This window comes from Acomys minous, assembly GCF_964271855.1.
Source record: "Acomys minous genome assembly, chromosome: 15".
Lineage (NCBI taxonomy): Eukaryota > Metazoa > Chordata > Mammalia > Rodentia > Muridae > Acomys > Acomys minous.
Window position 1 is genome coordinate 36,721,554 of NC_140497.1, and position 19,591 is coordinate 36,741,144.

Below are 19,591 nucleotides of genomic sequence, written 5' to 3' on the forward strand. Positions count from 1 at the left end.
TGGCTGAGGTGTACCTCCATGGTACAGTGCTTGCCCAGTGGATCCGCAACACACACACACACACACACACACACACACACACACACACACACACACACAAGTAAAAGTCATGGAAAACAGGGCTCAGTCCCTCCCAAAAGAGAAATCTTTGCAATGTTAAGATACCTTGTCATTATTAAATGATACCTTACCATTATCCAACTATTAAAATATGAAGATTCATAGAAGAATGCTGGTATATTAAATTGTGACAAAAAATCTGCAAAACCGGCCCCTTTGTAGCAGTGCAATTCCAGGACGAGGTGGCACTTCCTGGAGAATGATTTGTGGTGTGACTTCCCTTCTTTGCTATCTCCCAGCACCTAGCAGACACAGGAAATGGTGACAGATACCAGTACCGTCCTCTCCCTTGACTGTCATGTCACCCTTTTACTAAAGAGTGAGAAAAGGTCTTGGAAAGCCCGTGATCCCAAGATCACCTGGGATCATTCACCTGGGAAAGCACTTTTGCGTAATTATTAATGCACTTTTAGCTATTATTAATGAGTACTTCTAAAGCATCTCTGGATGTGGTCCAAATGAAAACACAGAGGTAGCTGCAGCGTCTGGCCCCAGGAGGTTTGTTCCCAGTGGCAGCTTGCTTCTGCATTTGGTGGTCTCACTCTCCTTGTCTAAAAATAAATGGCCCACTTTCCCCCTTTAAGCATGCATCTCTTCTCTATGTGTGATCCCTTTCTGAGACCAGAAAGATCTTCTCTGAAGAAGCTAAAAGCATCTAAAAATATCTCTAACTCTGGAAATAGAAAATAAAGATGAAAGTTATGATTATTTGAGATGGCTGAAATAATATGGCTGGGTTCTGTTTACAAATGCAGTGTGACTCACACAGGCTCAGCCACCGCCCTGTGCTTTCAGCTTGTTACAACCAGAAGTGCACTTAATGACGAGATTAAAGATCTAGAACCGTGGTTTCCAGCCTTCCTAATACTGTGGCCTTTTAGTATAGTTCCTTGTGTTGTGGTGACCCCCAACCATAAGATACTTCTCTTTGCGACTTCTTAACTGTCACTTTGCTAGTTATGAATCGTAATGTAAAAATCTGACATGCAGATGGTCTTAGGCGACCGCTGCATTCAACCCCCGCCACAAAGGGGTCACGACTCACAGGCTGAGATCAGAACCACTGATCTCGGATGAAGTGTCTGAAAGCAAAGACAAGCAGTTTATCTATTTCCTTAAGCAGAGATTCACAGACACGGGGAAAGACGTTCCTATCTCCTCTATGATACGGTTGGCGAAAGGTTTCTTTGTGCTTTAAGAGGAAATTTGATAGCCTGATCTCTTAAAATTTATATAAACCATATTAGCAAAGCCACATAGAAATGCATGCCTACGAAATTAACTTCCATGAAAGAAGTTTCAGAATCCATCAGAGAAACTCTACCATCCACCAAGACCTTTCTCATAAAATACCGCAGAACAAGAATTCAAAATGGAAGAAATCCCTTGTTGTCATTCAATGTTAATTATCCTGTTCATATGCAACCTTCAAATTCTGATATCTAAGCATATTTTAAAAAAAAAGCCTACAATATAGATTTTAATTGAGGTGGTCTAGACACGGTCCCTTGATGCAATATTCAATGGCTCTAAGAATGAACAAATAACTGATTTTCTACATCTAAAACTCTTAGTTTAAAAAAAAAAATTGTGGACATGAATGTTTGGCGCACGGGTTGTTATGAGAAACAGAGATGAGGCCAGTAGGTATGGTGAGTTACACAGGAGTCAGGCTGTTAAGGGAGAAACATCCCTCTGGGCTACATGGTGAGTTCTGGGCTAGCCTGGGCTAGAACACGGAGGAGGAGAGTGATGGCAGTCACTAAAACTAAGGAAACACTTGCAGTTTTGTACAACACTCGATTATTTTGCCAAATATTCCCCCAAAAGTGGCCTTACGTTATTATTACTAAACGTACTGTTTACCATAATCTAATTTTTCTTCAGATCATATAAGTCTTTCTTCCATTTACTTAGTTTGTCCATGTTACTGAGGGATCTCAGGTTTATGGGAGCGCCATGCTCAGATTAACAGAGCTAGCAAATGACAGTGCAGATGCAACTTCAAGTTTCAAGTCTTGAGAGGTACACATTTAATAAATGGTGTGGAAGAAAAATTTACAATGCAAAATGCATTTTTGACATATTTTCTTATTCACATATAAGACTGTGAAATCACTGCAGCAAAGACTATGTCTTACATTTTCAAATTCCACATCTAAAAGAGATATCCAACATTGGTTATGTCTAATGGGATTAATGCCTAAGGGAGATATTAACCATAGTTATATTTAATGGAATTAAATCGACTGCAGCATTGGTAATAACTAAGAGGAAAATATGAAAAGCAAACAAAAATCAAAAGATCCCTCTCAGAACCAAGAGTTTCACATTTCAGAAGCCGTGTGTAGGAACCGTCTTGTGTGGGTTCTACGGGTGTGCTTTCACCGTAGCAAGAAATGGAGGCTTGGGTGTAAAAGGCCTTCTCTCCCGGGAATCAGGAAGGCTTACTGAAGATGGTCGGGAGAGAAAGTGTGTTACAGCAGAGAAGAGAGAAAGAGAGAGAGAGAGAGAGAGAGAGAGAGAGAGAGAGAGAGAGAGAGAGAGAGAGAGAGAGAGGCAGGCAGGGGAATAGGATGAGCCTAAGGCTGAAGCATTTAGGTGAAGTCTTCTCCCCACTGCCAGCCAGCCTAAGTCACGCTGTGTGCAGCACAGAAAGCCACAGGGTGGGAACACTGGTTTCTTTGGAAACATGGATAAATCACCACTGTGAAATGGAGCTGGGAAGAGAAGGCCAGAAGTGTGGTACACTTTGAAACGGCTAAATAGGTTTTTTTTTTTTTTTTTTTTTTTTTTTTTTTTTAGCATGGCGTAGAGGAGGCCTTGCTGGAAAATACAACTGTTCTTTGCTTCATCGGATGATATGCGCTTAAAATGTACAACGGGGGCTGGCTGTGTAGGGAATGCTCTAAATCCCTGCATTCGAGAGTTAGAGGAGCAAAAGCTTGTGGCCAGACTGAACCACATATTGACATTCTGCCTTAAAACAGCCAAGCAAGATGCCCAACAGGAGCAGCTCAAAGTACCGATCTTCCCACTTTTAATACAGTCCCAGCAGCAGAAATTAACATGCCAAAGATTCCTCTGTGATCAAACAGAACACACCACTTTACCAATGCACAGCCTCTGAAAGAGGACAACCCCCAAACACATACCACCCCACACACCACACAAACACACCCCCCCCCACATACCACACCGTTGATGCACCTCACACACCACATCCACACACCACACCATACATGCATATCACACACACACACACACACACACACACACACACACACAAAACACCCACATACCACATCATTTATGCACATCACACACAACACACACACACTACATATCACACCATAATACATATTACACACACACAGAATACCCATATACTACATCATTTATGTACACCACACATGCATATCACACACACACACACACACACACACACACCAAGAACTTCTCTACAACAGCGTGCTCAACCAATGTTTTAAAAGGACTCAGAATTGCTTTTCTTTAACAGTTTTAAAAAACTATTCTCTGAACGCGCTTTATAAATAAACATTTTAGAGTATGTATGTTATAGAAAGAAACAAAAAAAGTCTATAAATTGTTGTGGTAATTTTAGCTCAGTTACCCAAAATTTCTAAAGTAACATTTCTTTCCACTTATGCTAACTGTGACAAAAGTTCTAGCCAAATCAACAAAGAATCAAAAAAAAAAAAATGCAGCTTCTAACTTTCTTCTAAGTTGCATGCAGATTCTGTCTTTAACAACTGACTTTTTGAGTTACAGTTAGGACGTGTGGTAAAAATGTAGAGTTTGTCCCTAAGTCAAAATGCAGGTCTTAGCAGAAACATCCTTCTCTAATGCTCAGATTCAATAAGCTTTGACTGTCTTATATCTGTGATCTTCCTGTAATCCCTCCCTGCCTCTCTTCTCCTCTCTTCCCCTCCCCTCGTTTCTCTTCTCCTCTCCTCTCTTCCCTTCTCTTCTCCTCTCCCTCTTCTCTCCTCCTCGCCTCTTCCTTCTTTCTCCCTCCTCCCTCTCTGTTTCCCCTCCCCCATCTCCTTCCTGGTGAGGACTGAGCTGAGGGCACAGCCCATGCCAGCATTCTACCACTGAGTTACACCCTTCACGTACCCCAACCCCAGCCTTCTTCACTTTTTATATTTAAATAGCGATGCTAACTGTCATTAGCTGCTAGGTGTCTCTTTCCTCCAAAACATTACAATCTGTAAGAGGGCACTGCCTATGCTACCTTGTCATTGTTATCTGTGACAGCGTGCCTCCCACAGCAGCAGCTCAGTCAACACAGCTGCTGAATGAATGAATGAATGAACAAATGGCCGCTGGATGAGCAGATGAACGCATGCTTCCTATTTGGATGGATGCTGGCTTTATAACTAAAGGTACCAAAGTGGAAGGGCAGGGTGAACAGGCTGGAGACATTAACAGATAACGGGGGACCAATAAGCATGTAGCACAAAAAGGGCTTAGCGTTATTTCATCTGTTAAGTTTTAAGACAGAACCATTGCCTACGGAGTCAGTGGAACATGACAATTCTATAGTAAAGTGACTGAGAAGTCCTAGCAGTCTATGCAGACATCCTTTTTACCCTGGCAGTCCTTCCCTAGTCTGGGTTTTTCTCTCTGAGCTCTGCTCTCAGTATCGCTAACATAAAAGCCAATGATGTGGCAACACCAGCACAAGATTTATGCATCGTGGCACGGGAACTGGTAAGTGCTTCACTGTACTTCTTAGCTGTCATGGTTTCAAGATGCGGCTACAGTCCACAAAACTATGATAACCTGAGACAGAGAACATCACTTGGATGCCACAGATGAGCTGTTTCCCACGAGCGTGAGCTGCAGATGAATTGAATTTAAAGTTATTTCTAATTGTACATGATCTAGACCATTTTCCAGGTCAAGAGATCCATATGTTCAAATGGAAAAAAAAACGGTCTGCCTAAACACACTATTTTTGATATTATTGATTTTAGCTGGCCTCGTACGAAGCATAAGGTGAAACAAACTTTCCTGGGGAAAGGTGGTGGTGGTGTGGGGTGGTGGTGGTGGCGGTGTGGAGGTGTGGTGGTGGCGGTGGTGGTGCTGGTGGTGGCGGTGGTGGCGGCGGTGGTGCTGGTGGTGGTATGGGGTGGTGGTGGTGGTGGCGGTGGTGGCGGTGGTGGCGGCGGTGGTATGGGGTGGTGGTGGTGGTGGCGGTGGTGGCGGTGGTGGCGGCGGTGGTATGGGGTGGTGGTGGTGCTGATGGTGGTATGGGGTGGTGGTGGGGGGGTAGAGGCGTAAAAGCTTGTAAGAGTTCCTACAGGCTTTCTTTTTTTGCGGAAATAATAAAAAGCAGGATAAACTCAAAACCAAATATGCTAAGAAAAGGTAACAAAAGTTGACACAGTCACAAATCAGCTACAGATAACATAGGCTTTTCCCACGGGAGTTCAATTCAGGAGTCACCGGTGTGCTACTACTACAGGGCTGGCAGCAGACTGCACTGGGGTTCAAGTGACCTCCCATTTTTCTATGTCTTTTTGTGTTATACATGGAAAAACAATATTTTTTTTTTTGATAATTTCCCAGTAAGATTTCCTACTGAAAGCAGGGATAGAACATAGAATGATACGGCCAGACTTCAGAGACTGGGAAAGGAGTACGTCAATGAAAACCGCTGTTCTTAGTAAGGAAAAAACACCAACAAAACAAAACAAAACAAAACAAAAAAAACCAAAAAAACCAAAAAAACCCCAAAATAAAATACATGCAGAGCTTTACAGAATCCAGTCTTTGCTACCTCTTTCTCCTTTTTGGGTTCAAAGATTCAGAGTACTCTTGAGGTACATTTAATCAAATTACTATTTTTCTCCAAACCCTCAGGTAAGCTGTTTTATTCTGGGCCTCCATCCCACCATTGAATCAGGCTTAAATGTGTCTTAATTTCATGGCCACAAAAAGCAAATATTGATTTCAAAATTTTAGCTTTACAATGTTGCCCCTGTAAAATCCAGGCCACACAGCTTTCTCATCACACGACACAATCACCTTAGTGCTAAAATGCTTCCATTTCCATCTCGGATAAAAGGCATGTTTTTTTTTTCTTTTCTGAATGTAATGCATCAAAGAGTTAAAGGAAGGAGCTATGGTGAAAACTGGGTTGTAATTCACAGCGTGGCTGTGTTCTACAGCCCACTAAAACAGCACTTTTATTACACGGACATGTCGAGACAGAAAAAAGAATGTCACCACACGTTTTATTTTACCATACATATTTAACTGGTTGATTTTTTTTCAGTGACGCACAAAGGGTTGGCATGTATTTCCTTCTGACCCTGAGCTGCCTATGTAGAGCTAGGACTATAATCAATTTCAAGGTACACAGAGAGGTAAAGATGTTCAAAAAATGCAAATATGCTCAGAAGTAGCCCAGATAATGGCTGAGGAATCCTAACTGCACTGAAGCCCGGCTCTGCGGGTTGCTTTTTACTAGGTTCAGGGAAGGCTCCTGTCGTTAAACGGCCCTTTTTAGCAGACATACGACAACATCTATTTTAGGACTCACTTGGTAGAAGCTGTTCAATGGAAATAAATAACAACATATATATATATTTTTAAATGGAAAGAAGAATTGGAAATGTGTGTGGTTCTTTGGTAAATAGCACATGTCAGGAAGGAGCTCAAAAGAAAAATATTGCTGAATTATGGATAGTTTTCGGGAAGTAAGTTTATAAACCTAAAAAAAAAATTTAGTATTTTTTTTCCACTATGGGGTGTGTGTGTGTGGGGGGACACACCTCACTGTTGTTACAAAAAAGAATGAGAAATGGCTGTTAAAGGAGACCATGTCCCTTTTTAGAGAGTGCTAGAAGCAGTCTGAAATGGGTTGGGATAACAGTTACAAAGTTGGGTGGATGTAACCACCACTGAATTACATATTATAAACGGGGGAACAAACATCTGCTGTCAAATGAATTACTGGTTAGGGAAAAACCCAGTCAAAAGGGCAAAAACCTAAGAAGCTACGCTCGCATAACATGTTTGAATAGTATTCTTTGTTTTCTCTGTGTTCCTCAAGTTGGAAGAACACATGTGTGATGATTAATACTGCCAGCTTCACAGCATCTGAAGTCACCATGGAGACAAAGCTCTAAACACCTGTGTGGCAATGACAGGCAGAGAGTGGAGGAGCCATCCTACATCTGGTATGTTCCAGAACCCCAGAGTACATGATATGAAAAAAAAAACCCCAGCTAAGCACGGGTGCTCATGTCTCTCTGCTGCCTGTCTGTGAGTGCAGTGCGATCTGCTGCCTGTCTGTGAGTGCATCGCGATCTGCTGCCTGCAGCTCCAGTTACCACGATTTCTCCCGCAGACTGGGTCTACTTCGAACCGTGAGCCAAAACAGACCTTTGCTTCTCTCAAGTTACTTCTGTCAGGCCCTCTGTCCCAGTGATGAGAAAAATCAATTAACTCAATGTGCAAAAATTCTTTCAAGGCTCCCTAGGAGGGGAAGAGGCAGGCTCGTCAGACTCTGCTTAGTGGCACATGGACTACAGAGCCGAGTGTCAGTGATGTTGCTTCTTACAAGGCTGATGTCAACAGCTTGTTGCACATGTACATGGTATTGATCCACCCTTGACTCTGACTTGTATTCAATGTATACATTTCAAGGTATACCCTTTGAATCTTTCTTTATCAAAACTTTAGGCTATTCTTCACCAAGGGCAGCGGGGGCTGGGGGGGGGAAGGTCTCTGTAAAGAGGGTGTCAGGACCAAGGCTCCAGCTGCTGTATAACTGTGGGTGCAGGCCAGACAGCTGTAAAAGCGAGGACCATTTCCCCACCTATTCTACTGGTTACTGCTTTAAAATTACAATTTTGGAGAAAAAAAAATGGAGAATGAATATATTATGGGATATCAAAGTAGGTCAGATTTTTTTTTGATAGTTCCAAAATCAGTATTATGCTTAGACTTAAAATTTGTGTTTATGAACCAGAAGACCTTCCATCGTGTAAGGGCCTAGCACCTTAAAGGTCAGAGAGGATTTTAATTGGGAGCTAAGTAGTATAGAGAAAATCACCATGTGACTCCTGAGAAGAATGTCGCTATTCCTTAAATGGGGATGTGCAAAATGACAATGCATGTACTCTATTATGTATCATCTGAGGGGGCCTCTATACTGTTCACCCCTCTACTCCAGCTGGCCTCGTGGTCTCCCACTTAAATACACTGCTTTCTCCCAGTGTTCTTGTCTTATTGTCTCTGAATGGTAGCCACTAGCCACCTGTGGCTGTTCAAGTTTCAATTAATTAAGAGGAAAAGGAAAACTTGAGTTCATTAAATTAATGAGCCACACTTCAAGTGCTCAACAGCCAGATGTGACTGGTGGCTAATGAATTGGACAGTGTGCCAACAGGGCACTTCTGTCATCCGTCGGAGCGTTTGACAGCACTACGGAGAGCCCTGATGCCCACACGCGTTCTATGGACCCCAGCAGCAGCAGCTGGGGGCCTGTTGGAAACTCACAAGCTCATTTCCCACTTCAGACCTGCTGACTCAGAATATGCATCTCAGTGAGAGTCCCCACAGGTGGCACCTGAGCACACTCAAGTGTGAAAGGCACAAGTCTGGACCTCATTCATCAAGTTCCCGCTTCCGGAATGCCCCCAAAGCAACCTTATATACACAGATCAGGTTAGTTTTCACTCCAGTGTTTAAATTTCTCAAATTTCCTTCCTGTTCCTGCTTTTTTAGAAACCTCATGGAATACGGTTAAAAAAACAAAACAAAACGGGGTATTTGATAATTTCTGAACCCATCTCCTGCACTTCTTAGTTGTGTGACTTCAGGCAGGTTTCCTTTTTAAATGGAGATCATCCATTGAATTGTGAAAATGAAATGAGAAAGTCCATAAATAATCTCAAGCCATGCCTGACGTGTATTTGCTAGGCACCGCTATTGATACGTCTTAGCTCCTCTTCATAAGACTCTCTTCAGTGACCTATCACTAACATTAGGTGGTACTCACCCCGCCCCTAGCCCCCTCCATGACATCTTTCAAGCTCCAGTTCAAGAAAACATGCTAGACGCAGGGTTTGGGGACACTGGCTCAGTCACTAAAGTGCTTGCTGTGTAAGCATGAGGAATTACGTGCAGGCCATCAGCACCCATGTGGTGGCACATGTCTATAATCTCAGTGCTGTGGAGTCAGAGGCAGGCAGGTTCCTGGAGCTTTTGGGCCAGTTAGTTTATACAGCAAGCAAGCTTCAGGTTCAGCAAGAGGCCCCGCCTCAAAAATAAAGTGGAGATTAAAGATGACAATATCTGGACTTCACACGCACACACATATGTAACATGTGACCATCTATATACACATAGATACCCTACCTGCTGGCAGAAACAAACAAAATCAAAAACTGGCTACGTGAAGTTTTGGTTCAGTATTTTAGCTGAAGCTACGCATTTTCCTTCTTTGCTCTTTTGCTCTTTTCTGTTAAGTGTTAGGCAAGCAGGTAATGGTAAACTTATGTTTTTACACACTTTTCTTTCTTTTTACACTTGAGACCTTCATTCCGTGTTTCTACACTGATGAGTCAACCTGGACCCTTAATGTTAATCAGAGGATACAGGAAAATGCTGATTTAAAAGGGTCGCTGGGGAGCTGGGGTGTGGCTCACCTGTATGGGGCTTACAGATCCCTTGCCTGGTACGCGTGAGGCCCTGGGTAGCACCAACCACAAGTAATGAATTTTGGAATAAACCTAGACTTCACAGGTATGGCGTGGAAGCTATGAACTGTAAGGAAAATTGATATATCTAACAATTCTGTATGGTGTGTGGCCAAGATGAGTATATGACCAAATTAATATAAAATATTTAACATAGAAGGCAAAATATTCATATAATTAATAAGTACTGCTTCAAGTTAAAAAGAAAATAAAACAGAAGAGACAGGTGTGGCAGATCACTCTAGCAACGGCAATATTCAGAAGGAGGAAACAGGAGGATTTCTCTGAGTTTGAGGCCAGCCTACTGTACATAGTCAGCATCACGCCAGTCAGGGATATTTATCACGACTGTGTCCCTAACCACCCTTCAAAACACACACACACACACACACACACACACACACACATGAATACATACATACACACAGACACAGACACAGATACATACATACATACACATGCATACACACACATGAATACATACACATACACAAACACACACATGCATACACACACATGAATACATACATACACACAGACACACATACATACACACATACACATGCATACACACACATGAATACACACACACACACACACACACACACACACACACACACACGAATAGAAGGTCAGTGAGGTGACTCCGTGGGTGAAGGTACTTGCTGCCAACCATAACAATCTCACTTTGATCCCTGAACACACATAGTCGAAGGACAGAACTAACCTCACACACATGCTGTGGTATGTGCATGCCACAGACTCCTGAAATAAATATACATACATGTTAAAAAAATATATAAACCTTCAATGGCTAATGGGGGGGGGCCGGGCTACTCTCAAAATAAGAAATTCAAATGACCAATAAATATTAAAATATATAACTAGTAATACATTAAAACAAAAAATGTTTAATCTAAAAGTTTAGCAATGGTTAAAATAATGGTGAAATATAAAGGTGACAGGAACAGCGGTGCCTGTGTAAATGGATAGTGACATTAAAATGGTTGACAAGGTCCAAAGTGCACCTGCCTTCCTATATAGCAACTTTTCTTCAAAGGATTTCTACTGGTAAACCTGAACAAATGAGCAGACCTGGGTACCCAAATACATTTTCACATGCATGGAATAGTCACTGCCTTTTGGGGGCTCATTGATGAATTAAAAAACAAAACAAAACAAAACATAGACAGTATCTAGTGAATAAACAAGGAACAACTGGTCAAAGCTGATGGAGGACGTGATCTCAAGCAGCACACATGCACAGAAAAATACCTGCAAGGGACAACTTGAGGGTGTCAGGTCTCTCCTTCTCCTGTGTGTCCCAGGGATCCAACAGACTGCCGGGCTCAACAGCAAGTGCCTTACCTACCTAAAAGCTAAGCGTGGTGTCCTATGACTGCAATTAATTTTCTCCTTCCTTCACAGGTCTTTCTGTGTTCTTTGAACTTTTGATAGAAATAGGTAAAAACAAACAACAAAGTCTGTGCCTACCCGCCTCCTCCTCCTCCTCCTCCTCCTCCTCTTTTCAGAAGTTATCTACCTCGGCCCTCCCTGAACTTCACCTCAGGAAAGAGGCAGAGTATAGACACATCCTCCTAACTTTTCATTATCATACTGGAAGGTACAAAGAACATTCTTAAATATTCTGGAATAATTCCTTCAGCTATTAAAAAAAACCCTGACATTCATTCTTAAGCTTTTGCTTCATATTAATAATGAACCCGAGAGCTGGGAGAACAAGGTGTAGGGATGGCGTCATTTATATGAACGGGGTGCAGAAGATCAGAGGATGACACTGTCAACCTGGTGATGCTCATGTTTTATCGGGCTGATCTCGCCAGCAGGTGGGCATCGCCCAACCAAACCACACTTCTCAGGCACACTTACTAGCCAAGGACAACCTTCCCCGAGAGAAGTGACCTCTTCTTTCCTCAAGGGTGAAGGCAACATCTTTGATGAAAAAAAAATTTATCACACTAACTAGTGAAGACACAGAATGCTTTAGCCGATTTAAAAACAATCATGTTAGTGTGATAGTGGAAGTGAATGAAAATTCTAAGCAGATTTTCTCATCATTGAAGTAAATTTTGCTAGAAAGCACTGGAATTTTTTTTGTCTTTATACTTCCCAGGACATCAGTGTAATCAAAATAAATGTCCCGTAAACACTCGTATTTAGTGTTTACTAAGGGAGGTTATGAGTGTATTAGCGATGTATTCTTCATGTTTCATGTGGAGAAGAAGAAAAATAAAGGGAGAAGTGTGCATTAATAGTACCAGAAGAGCCGGGCATGGTGACACACACCTGTAATCCCAGCACTCGGGAGGCAGAGGCAGGCAGATGTCTCTGAGTTCGAGGCCAGCCTGGTCTATAAGGTGAGACTAGGACAGTCAGGGCTATTACACAGAGAAATTTGAGTTTTGATATAGAAGTTTGATGATTATACTCACAAAAGGATCATTTAAAAAGAATGCAAGTAACAGTAATGTAATGTAATGTTACAATGAACAATAACATATCCTGACAGTCACACTACCAAAATAAATTGAAACCACGTCAAGCTGATCCTCAAACCACTGAAAGAATAGACACTTGCCAATCACAACAGACACCAAACCAATCACCTCAATGCTGAGTCCCAGCATCTATATGGCGTGCACCATGCTTTAAAATAAAAAAAACCCTACAAACACATATGGGTAATTGATCACGTTCCATTTGAGACTCACACATTTCAAATTCATTTAAAATTCTTCTGCGGCTCACTTCTGACAGCTACAAATAATTTATGCAGCTAACTAGAGAGGATTCTCTTAATGGCCGGGGCATTTTCTAATTGAGGACTAGAAATTAACTCTGAATACTGATGCTGCTGTGAGCCTGCCCGTCCACCTGAGAACATCCCAAGCCAAGTGCAGTCTTGCTGGGGTGCTCTGTTGTGACAGTGTGGTATTTGGTCTGTCTGTCTTAGGAGGGAAGAAAAAAGTCGAGTTGGATTTAGAATAAAAAATGATGGATGGGTGGATTTCTTCTTGCTGTCCTCTGAGTGATGGGTGGAGACTGTTGGAGGGGCTGTCTGAGCACTGTGATGAGGATAATGAGGATGTCTCCATGTTCAGACCGAAACTGAGTTCTGAATCATTAGTGATGTCATCCATGGTCTAAGACTTGGAAATGCCAGTCCATGACATGCCACACGGCTGCCACCTCCGACTCAATTATCTCCCAGGTTCTTTCATGCACTACAGTTCTGCATTTCCATTAAGTGCAGAGACTCGAAATGGTTACTTCACATCCCGAAGTACATAATTTATATCCGAGGACTTCTGCGGGACAGGCAGACGGAGGCCCCGCTGCAAGAGCATAGGGCGCTCCATACAGAGCTCTGGCATACTTGTCTTTAGCGACGGAATTTCATGGGGCATCGCAAATTGCTTTGTAAACTTGGAGATGCATCGCTGGCTGTTGTTCTCGGTGTATAAACCACACGGTCTGTGATTTATCTTGGGGCGGGGGGGGGGGGGGGATACCATTAGCATTTCAATGTGGAGGGCTTTCCCTTATCCATAGAAGCAGATCAAAATATCATGCGGTCTTTGCGACGTTTAAGGAAGCCATCGCCAGCAGTACGGATGTTCCAAATACATTATGAAATAGTGTGTTTCATAAATAAACCAGTGGAAGACAGGCGCTCCCAGCATCTGGATTATGACTAAGTGAAAAGCATGAGCAATGCATTAGAAGTGGGGACAACCTCACATCCATGTGACCATTCATTATTTTATAAGGCTCTGTTCTCTAGAGCATCCCTGAACAGAAGATAATGGTCCTGCGTGATGAGGTTCACATGTAGACAGTTGAGCTCACGGTAAGACACACAACACCGTAGAGAGCAGGGAGTCCCTAATTAAGAGCATGGATATGTTGAATCCTGTAGGTCCATGAATGACTTCATGTGTAGGAAATGTCACAGTTAATCAATATTTCATGAGTGATGGCACCAATGACAAACAATAACAATTATGCCCAAGAATATACTTGGCGCTTTGTAGAAATGAATTGTATTCCAAGCCAGTCTTTCTACTTATCACATCTACCGAAATCCCTTAAAACTCTCACCATTTCTACTATGTTGTAATTCCGCCTTTACACAATAATGTCTCCTCATAGATAAACAAGGCTGGCAGAGCAGCAGTAAAATACATCCGTTTACAGACAACATGCTTTTGAAACCTTGCTCTTACCTATAAAATAGGACAGGAGTATTGCGAGGAGCACCGAGACCCCTACAGCACACAGTGCTGTGCACCTCCAGCTGCAGTACTTTGATGACTTCTTGAATTTAAATGCACTTCTGGACAGGGTGTTCCTAGGAAGTGGCCGGGTAGGCGGTGAATAAACAGAGCCAGATGCCATTGTGTATCCCGGGGTTGCCGTACTGAACAGTGGTGTCGTCCCTGTCCCTGTTTTGAATAGGAAATGCCTGTGGAAAAAGGAGAAGACCATCATAAGACATGGGCATGTTAAGACAGGAACATATTAAGACACACACACATGGACTAACTCTCTTCTGCTTCTCTTTTCTCTTGTAGTCATATTCTCTCTCTCTCTCTCTCTCTCTCTCTCTCTCTCTTTCTCTTTCCATTCTTCTCTCCTCCTTTCCCTCCCTCTCACTAGCCTCATATATTTTGTTTTGAGATAAGTCTCATGTAACTCAGGCTGGCTTTGAACTCACTATTATGTAGCTGAAGATGACATTGAATTTCTGATCTTCCTGCCCTACTTCTTGAGTGTTGGGTTGCATCATGTGCCACACCACCACCTCTGGCTTATGAAGTACGGGGCATCAAATCCACACTAAGCAAGCGCTTTGCCAGGTGAACTACATCCCAAGTCCTGCTTCATAGGAAACTTATTATTTATTTGTACTTTGTGTGTGTGTGTGTGTGTGTGTGTGTGTGTGTGTGTGTGTGTGTGTAGGTGCAGGCATGCCATGGAATACATATGGCACACAACTTGTGCAAGTCAGTTCTCGCCTTTCACTGTGTGGGCTCCAAGGATGTAATGCACATTGGTAAGCTTGGCATCAGGCATCCTTATTTCATGATCCATCTCACCGGCCTTCATGTGTTTTTAAAAGTTAAAATTTATGCCATCGTTTTAATTTAATCATAAAAGTGACCTGAGGATGATTTTGATAGCGTACAGCAGGGTATACACACACACACACACACACACACCACACACACACCACACACACACACACACTATCCCTATGCTTTGACATAGACATCTTGAGAGACTATGCAGTTACACTAGTCACACTGCCTCCTGAACAAAAGCATGCTGGGAGATCCTTGGAGCCCACACAGTGAAAGGTGTGAACATAGTGAAGTGACTTGCACAGCAACGACACTTGAGTTGTTCCTCATAATTCGTATGATAAAGTTGGTCATAGCTCACAGTTGTGCTTGTACTGCACGTTACGGGACAATGTGGTCATGTACACACACGCACCCATGTCCTGTCACCTCACTGACTCTCTGCCTGGGCATCCACGGAAGCGTTCTCATGCTAGCCTGCTCGCCTATTGCTGAGCATGCTTAAACCTGGCAAAGGCAGCCGGTCAAGTCTCTGAGGTTGTAAACTATTTTCTTTTTAGCATGTGTCAAACGTAATAGCAAGGTAAATCTTGTGGAGCCTGGGGGCGGGAGAGAGTCACAGAGTACCTTTCAAAACCAAGCCAAGACGAGGGAGGAGGTCTTTAACAACTGACCTATAAACAATGCGCAAACTGCCTCAAATTTGTAGTTAAGGAACATATAAACAAGGGCAGCGAGTAAGAAATTGTTTGGGAAAGGTGACTGAGTCGAAGATCCTTTTATTTTTACATTTTTATCCAATCTTTGAGAATTTTGTGTATGTCTACAATCTGTTTTGACCACCTCAGTCCTCCATCCGCCTTCCAACTCATCCCATAGCCACTTCCTCCCACGCGCCCCCCTCAGCTCCAAGTCCTTTTAGATTCTTGTTAGCCATAAAAACGCATTTAAGTTTAAAAACACATCGTGTGTCACGGCTTTCATTTAGCATGACAATACCGTTCACATTCGAGCCCTGGCATGAACTATTATTACAGCTTATTCTAAGGTGTCCAGTGCAGTCAGCAGGCTATAATTTTTTATATTCAAGAGGTTAAAAAGTGTACTTTCATTCTCTGCCATTGTAGATATAGCCTTTATGCAAGATGCGTTTACGGGGCTCATTCATAGCTAAGTATTTTCCATTTTAACACTCACACACTTATTGTGTATTTTTAAGAGGCTAAGTATATCAAACAAGTTAAGGACTTCATAGCACAGACCTGGGAAGCCAGATGGCTAACATTTAAACCCTTCTTTCTTGTTCTCCAGAGATGTGTCTTTGGAGAAGGTCCTTAACCTCTCTCTGTATTTACCTATGCCATAGGAGTTGTGAGACTTAAACTGACCATAAAAATACTTCAGACACAGTAAGTACTACGTGCATGTTAGACAGAGGAGGGAACAAACTCACGATTTTAGGTATATTGCTGCTTAGAAAAGAAAAGATAAAGAGGCTTATTTAAGGAGTTGGCAGCTTCCAGGAAAGTAACGGTAGGGCTGGTTTTACACGGTGGCATTTGCCCAGCATGGTGGCCATGAAATTTATAACCTCATCAGTCCTTCAGTTTAATGCTGGAGTCAAAATGGCAGGCGGTGAAAGCCGGTAGCTGGACCTACTTGAAAGAAGGGAGGTACTGGGATAATGCCCTAGAAAGGGTCTCATTTGACCCACATTCATTTTCTCTTCCTCTGTCCCTCTGTTCTTTCTGTCTCCCTCCCTCCCTCCCTCCCTCCCTCCCTCCCTCCCTCTCCCCCTCCCTCCCTTTTCTTGGCTTTACCCCTATCTTCTCTAGCATGACATCTCTGCTTTGCCACAAACCTAAAAGCAGCAGTGCAGGCCGTGGCCGACTAACATGACCAGCTCAAAGGAACCCTTTGCTCCTTCGGTAGCCTCAGGTGTTTTGTCACAGCAATGAAACAGTCGCTAATATGATGTGGTCCGGATAACTCTTTAGTGACGGATGGTATCTGAATCTGAGTCTGTGCGGCTCTCAAGACCATGACCTTAGCCACTAACGCCAGACTCTATACACGCAAGTATCCGTAAGCACGGTGAGGACTTTACTAGACGCTGGCCTCCAGATTAGATGTCTCTGTGTCAACGTGCAAACCTGAGCGGTCAGTACACACTGTGACTGGTGATCCTGGCAAGGGATTTTTTCAAATACTAGGTTTAAGTCGCCACAAAATTGTTTTCTTTAGATTTAAAAAAGTATGCAACTTTGACATATTACTAAAAGACACAAATGTAGGTTTCAAGGGTGTACTTTGGTGGAACAGCATGCGCCTAAAAAGACACAGAGCTCTGCATTCACTTCTCAGTGACATTACTGATCAATATTAGTGAAAAGAAAACGCGTTTCCCCATAAGAGTTCCTAATTTATTAGCTGAATACATTCCCCTTTGCTACTGAAAGAGAAAGCATTGCTTTAATGCTGGGGCAGTTACTTTTACTGTCATAAAGTGAGCCTCTTTTTCCGTGTCTAACTGGCTACCCACATCCAACTAGACTCAGAGTAGCGCACGTGCAGCATAGAGCATAATTAACACCCATGTTAAGAGAGTATTGAAAGAGCGGCACCTCACCAGCGCCTTACATCCTAAAACAGTGGGCACCGAGGGTTTTCTGATGCTTTCCTAATATGGAAGGAATGGATGAGTAATGGCTAACGTTGATCCACCTCAAGACTGGTATTTGACGACAACTTCAGGTTGAAGTTCACCCAAGAAGAGACATGGCAAAGCATGCACGTGCACATTCTTAGGCACAGAAGGAGGAAAGGTTTTTGTACTTGCTGTAGCATGAAACATGTGGTCGCACATGTGGGAGAGCTGGGCTAGTGCTGAGGTTCACATGGAATGTAATCTTTTGAAAGGCAGCACTGCCTTCCCCATTGCCGCACATAAAGGAGGAAAGGCCAGCGAGGGTTATGCTATCATCAATACAGGTCTTCAACACTCCCCCAAGCCCCCCCCCTTTTAACTTTTCTTAAGGTTCAATATAGCTCTTCCCTTTTGTTTAGAACTCCCAAAATACCTCATGAATATTGAAATTCATCTATATGAAGCATATATAATGACTTTCCATGGGCGGGGGCGGGGAGGGGGATATGTCACCTAATTCTCCTCAAGGCCCATTTCTGCCTGTCGTTAGTCCCTCATCCCGCAGCTCCTTGCCAGGCCCTTCTAGCCATGGGAATATGCTTCTCTCGCGTAAAAATTCAGCAAAAAAATTACTATAATAAAACATATGTTTTGACCTGGCTTCCACATGAGGATTGCGGAATAGCTTCCACATGAGGATTGGAGAATAAAGGCCGAATTTTTCCTTACTCCTCAAACCATAGTTGGGAATGGGGGAAAAAAAAGAAAAAGGGGACTCCTGAAAGAATGGCCCCCATTGTATTTGGCAGGAAAGCAGCAGCGGCTGCTTTTTACCATAGAGCACACTGGAGCAGGCTGCTTTCACCCCCACGTCTCTAATGATGCCCTGCGTGATGCCTGCCTCCAGTTCCTCGGCTATTTGTGCCACTGTTTTCACTCTGGCGATGAGCGAGAGCAGCACACTTGAAGACAAGCCTATCAGAGAGCGAGAGGAGGAAAATCAATTTCAAAGCCCCAAAGACAGCTGGTGCGGAAGGTCACCGAACACTAACAGTTGCTTTGTGGTTTTGAACTCAGGAGGGGCGGGAGATTCTATTTAACAACAACAACAAGAAGGGGACAGGAGCGACAGAGCTCTGTTGCCTCATTAACTTGGAACGCTGTGTAGCCGGCAACCGCAGGAACGGCGAGGGTGAGGTGGAGTGGAAGCTTGCTCTTTTGTCTTTGGAAAAGGAGAGATCTGTATCTTTGCTGATCTGCCTTTGGGCCGACCTTCACGTTTCCGTTCCCACCCTGTGTTCTAATTTGTGTTTTTAATGGTGTTCTATGATGTATTTGTCTCTGGGTCATGTCACAAATATAAAGTTAGTAGGGACGAAGTCTGGATTTCCTCTCCTTTCTTCTTGTCCCCATTTCCTGTCTTCTTGGTCATTGCTCATCTCTCTGAGGGCCTTCGAGATTTCCAATTACTCTTTCTTCCTGCCTGCCCCCTTCTTCTATCCTGGGTATTCAAACTGTCAGAGAACCTGTAGTCTTTTTTTTCCCAGCATGCTTTTCGCTTTCTCTTTGTCCAAGTGTTTAAGTTTATTCTCTTTCCCTACCTGTCCCTGTGTGTGTGTGTGTGTGTGTGTGTGTGTGTGTGTGTGTGTGTGTGTGTTGTGCACATGTGTGCATGTTCCTGTGGCAATGTCCTATCTCTCTGTTCTCCATCTTACTTTGATGTTCTCCATCTTTAACAGCTGAGGACACTCAGTGAACATGGAGCTTACCAACTCCTTAGACGGGTTGGCCGATCCACACCTCCCGCCATGACACACCATATGCTCTCCTCTCTGCCTCCCAGGGCAGGGATTAAAGGTGGCCAATATCATGGCCAGCTTTTTACTTGCATGCAGGGCATCCAAACTCACCTCTCCACGTGCAGCATAATTTCTATCTACTCTTATCCAGGGCCCAAGCACATGGCTGTTGTTTTGCTT

At 43.2% G+C, this 19,591-nt stretch overlaps 1 protein-coding gene across 18 annotated transcripts in view; it reads right to left on the reverse strand.

Annotated features, from left to right (window-relative positions):
* The window catches only part of TENM3 (teneurin transmembrane protein 3), a 2,605,219-nt gene that overhangs the window by 150,146 nt on the left and 2,435,482 nt on the right, over nucleotides 1–19,591 (reverse strand). For all 18 annotated transcript variants that reach the window (XM_084760481.1, XM_084760480.1, XM_084760467.1 and 15 more), the window contains one exon: nucleotides 14,108–14,346. In XM_084760481.1, the coding sequence (XP_084616607.1) occupies nucleotides 14,108–14,346 (239 nt within the window). The remainder of the gene's footprint in view (nucleotides 1–14,107; nucleotides 14,347–19,591) is intronic.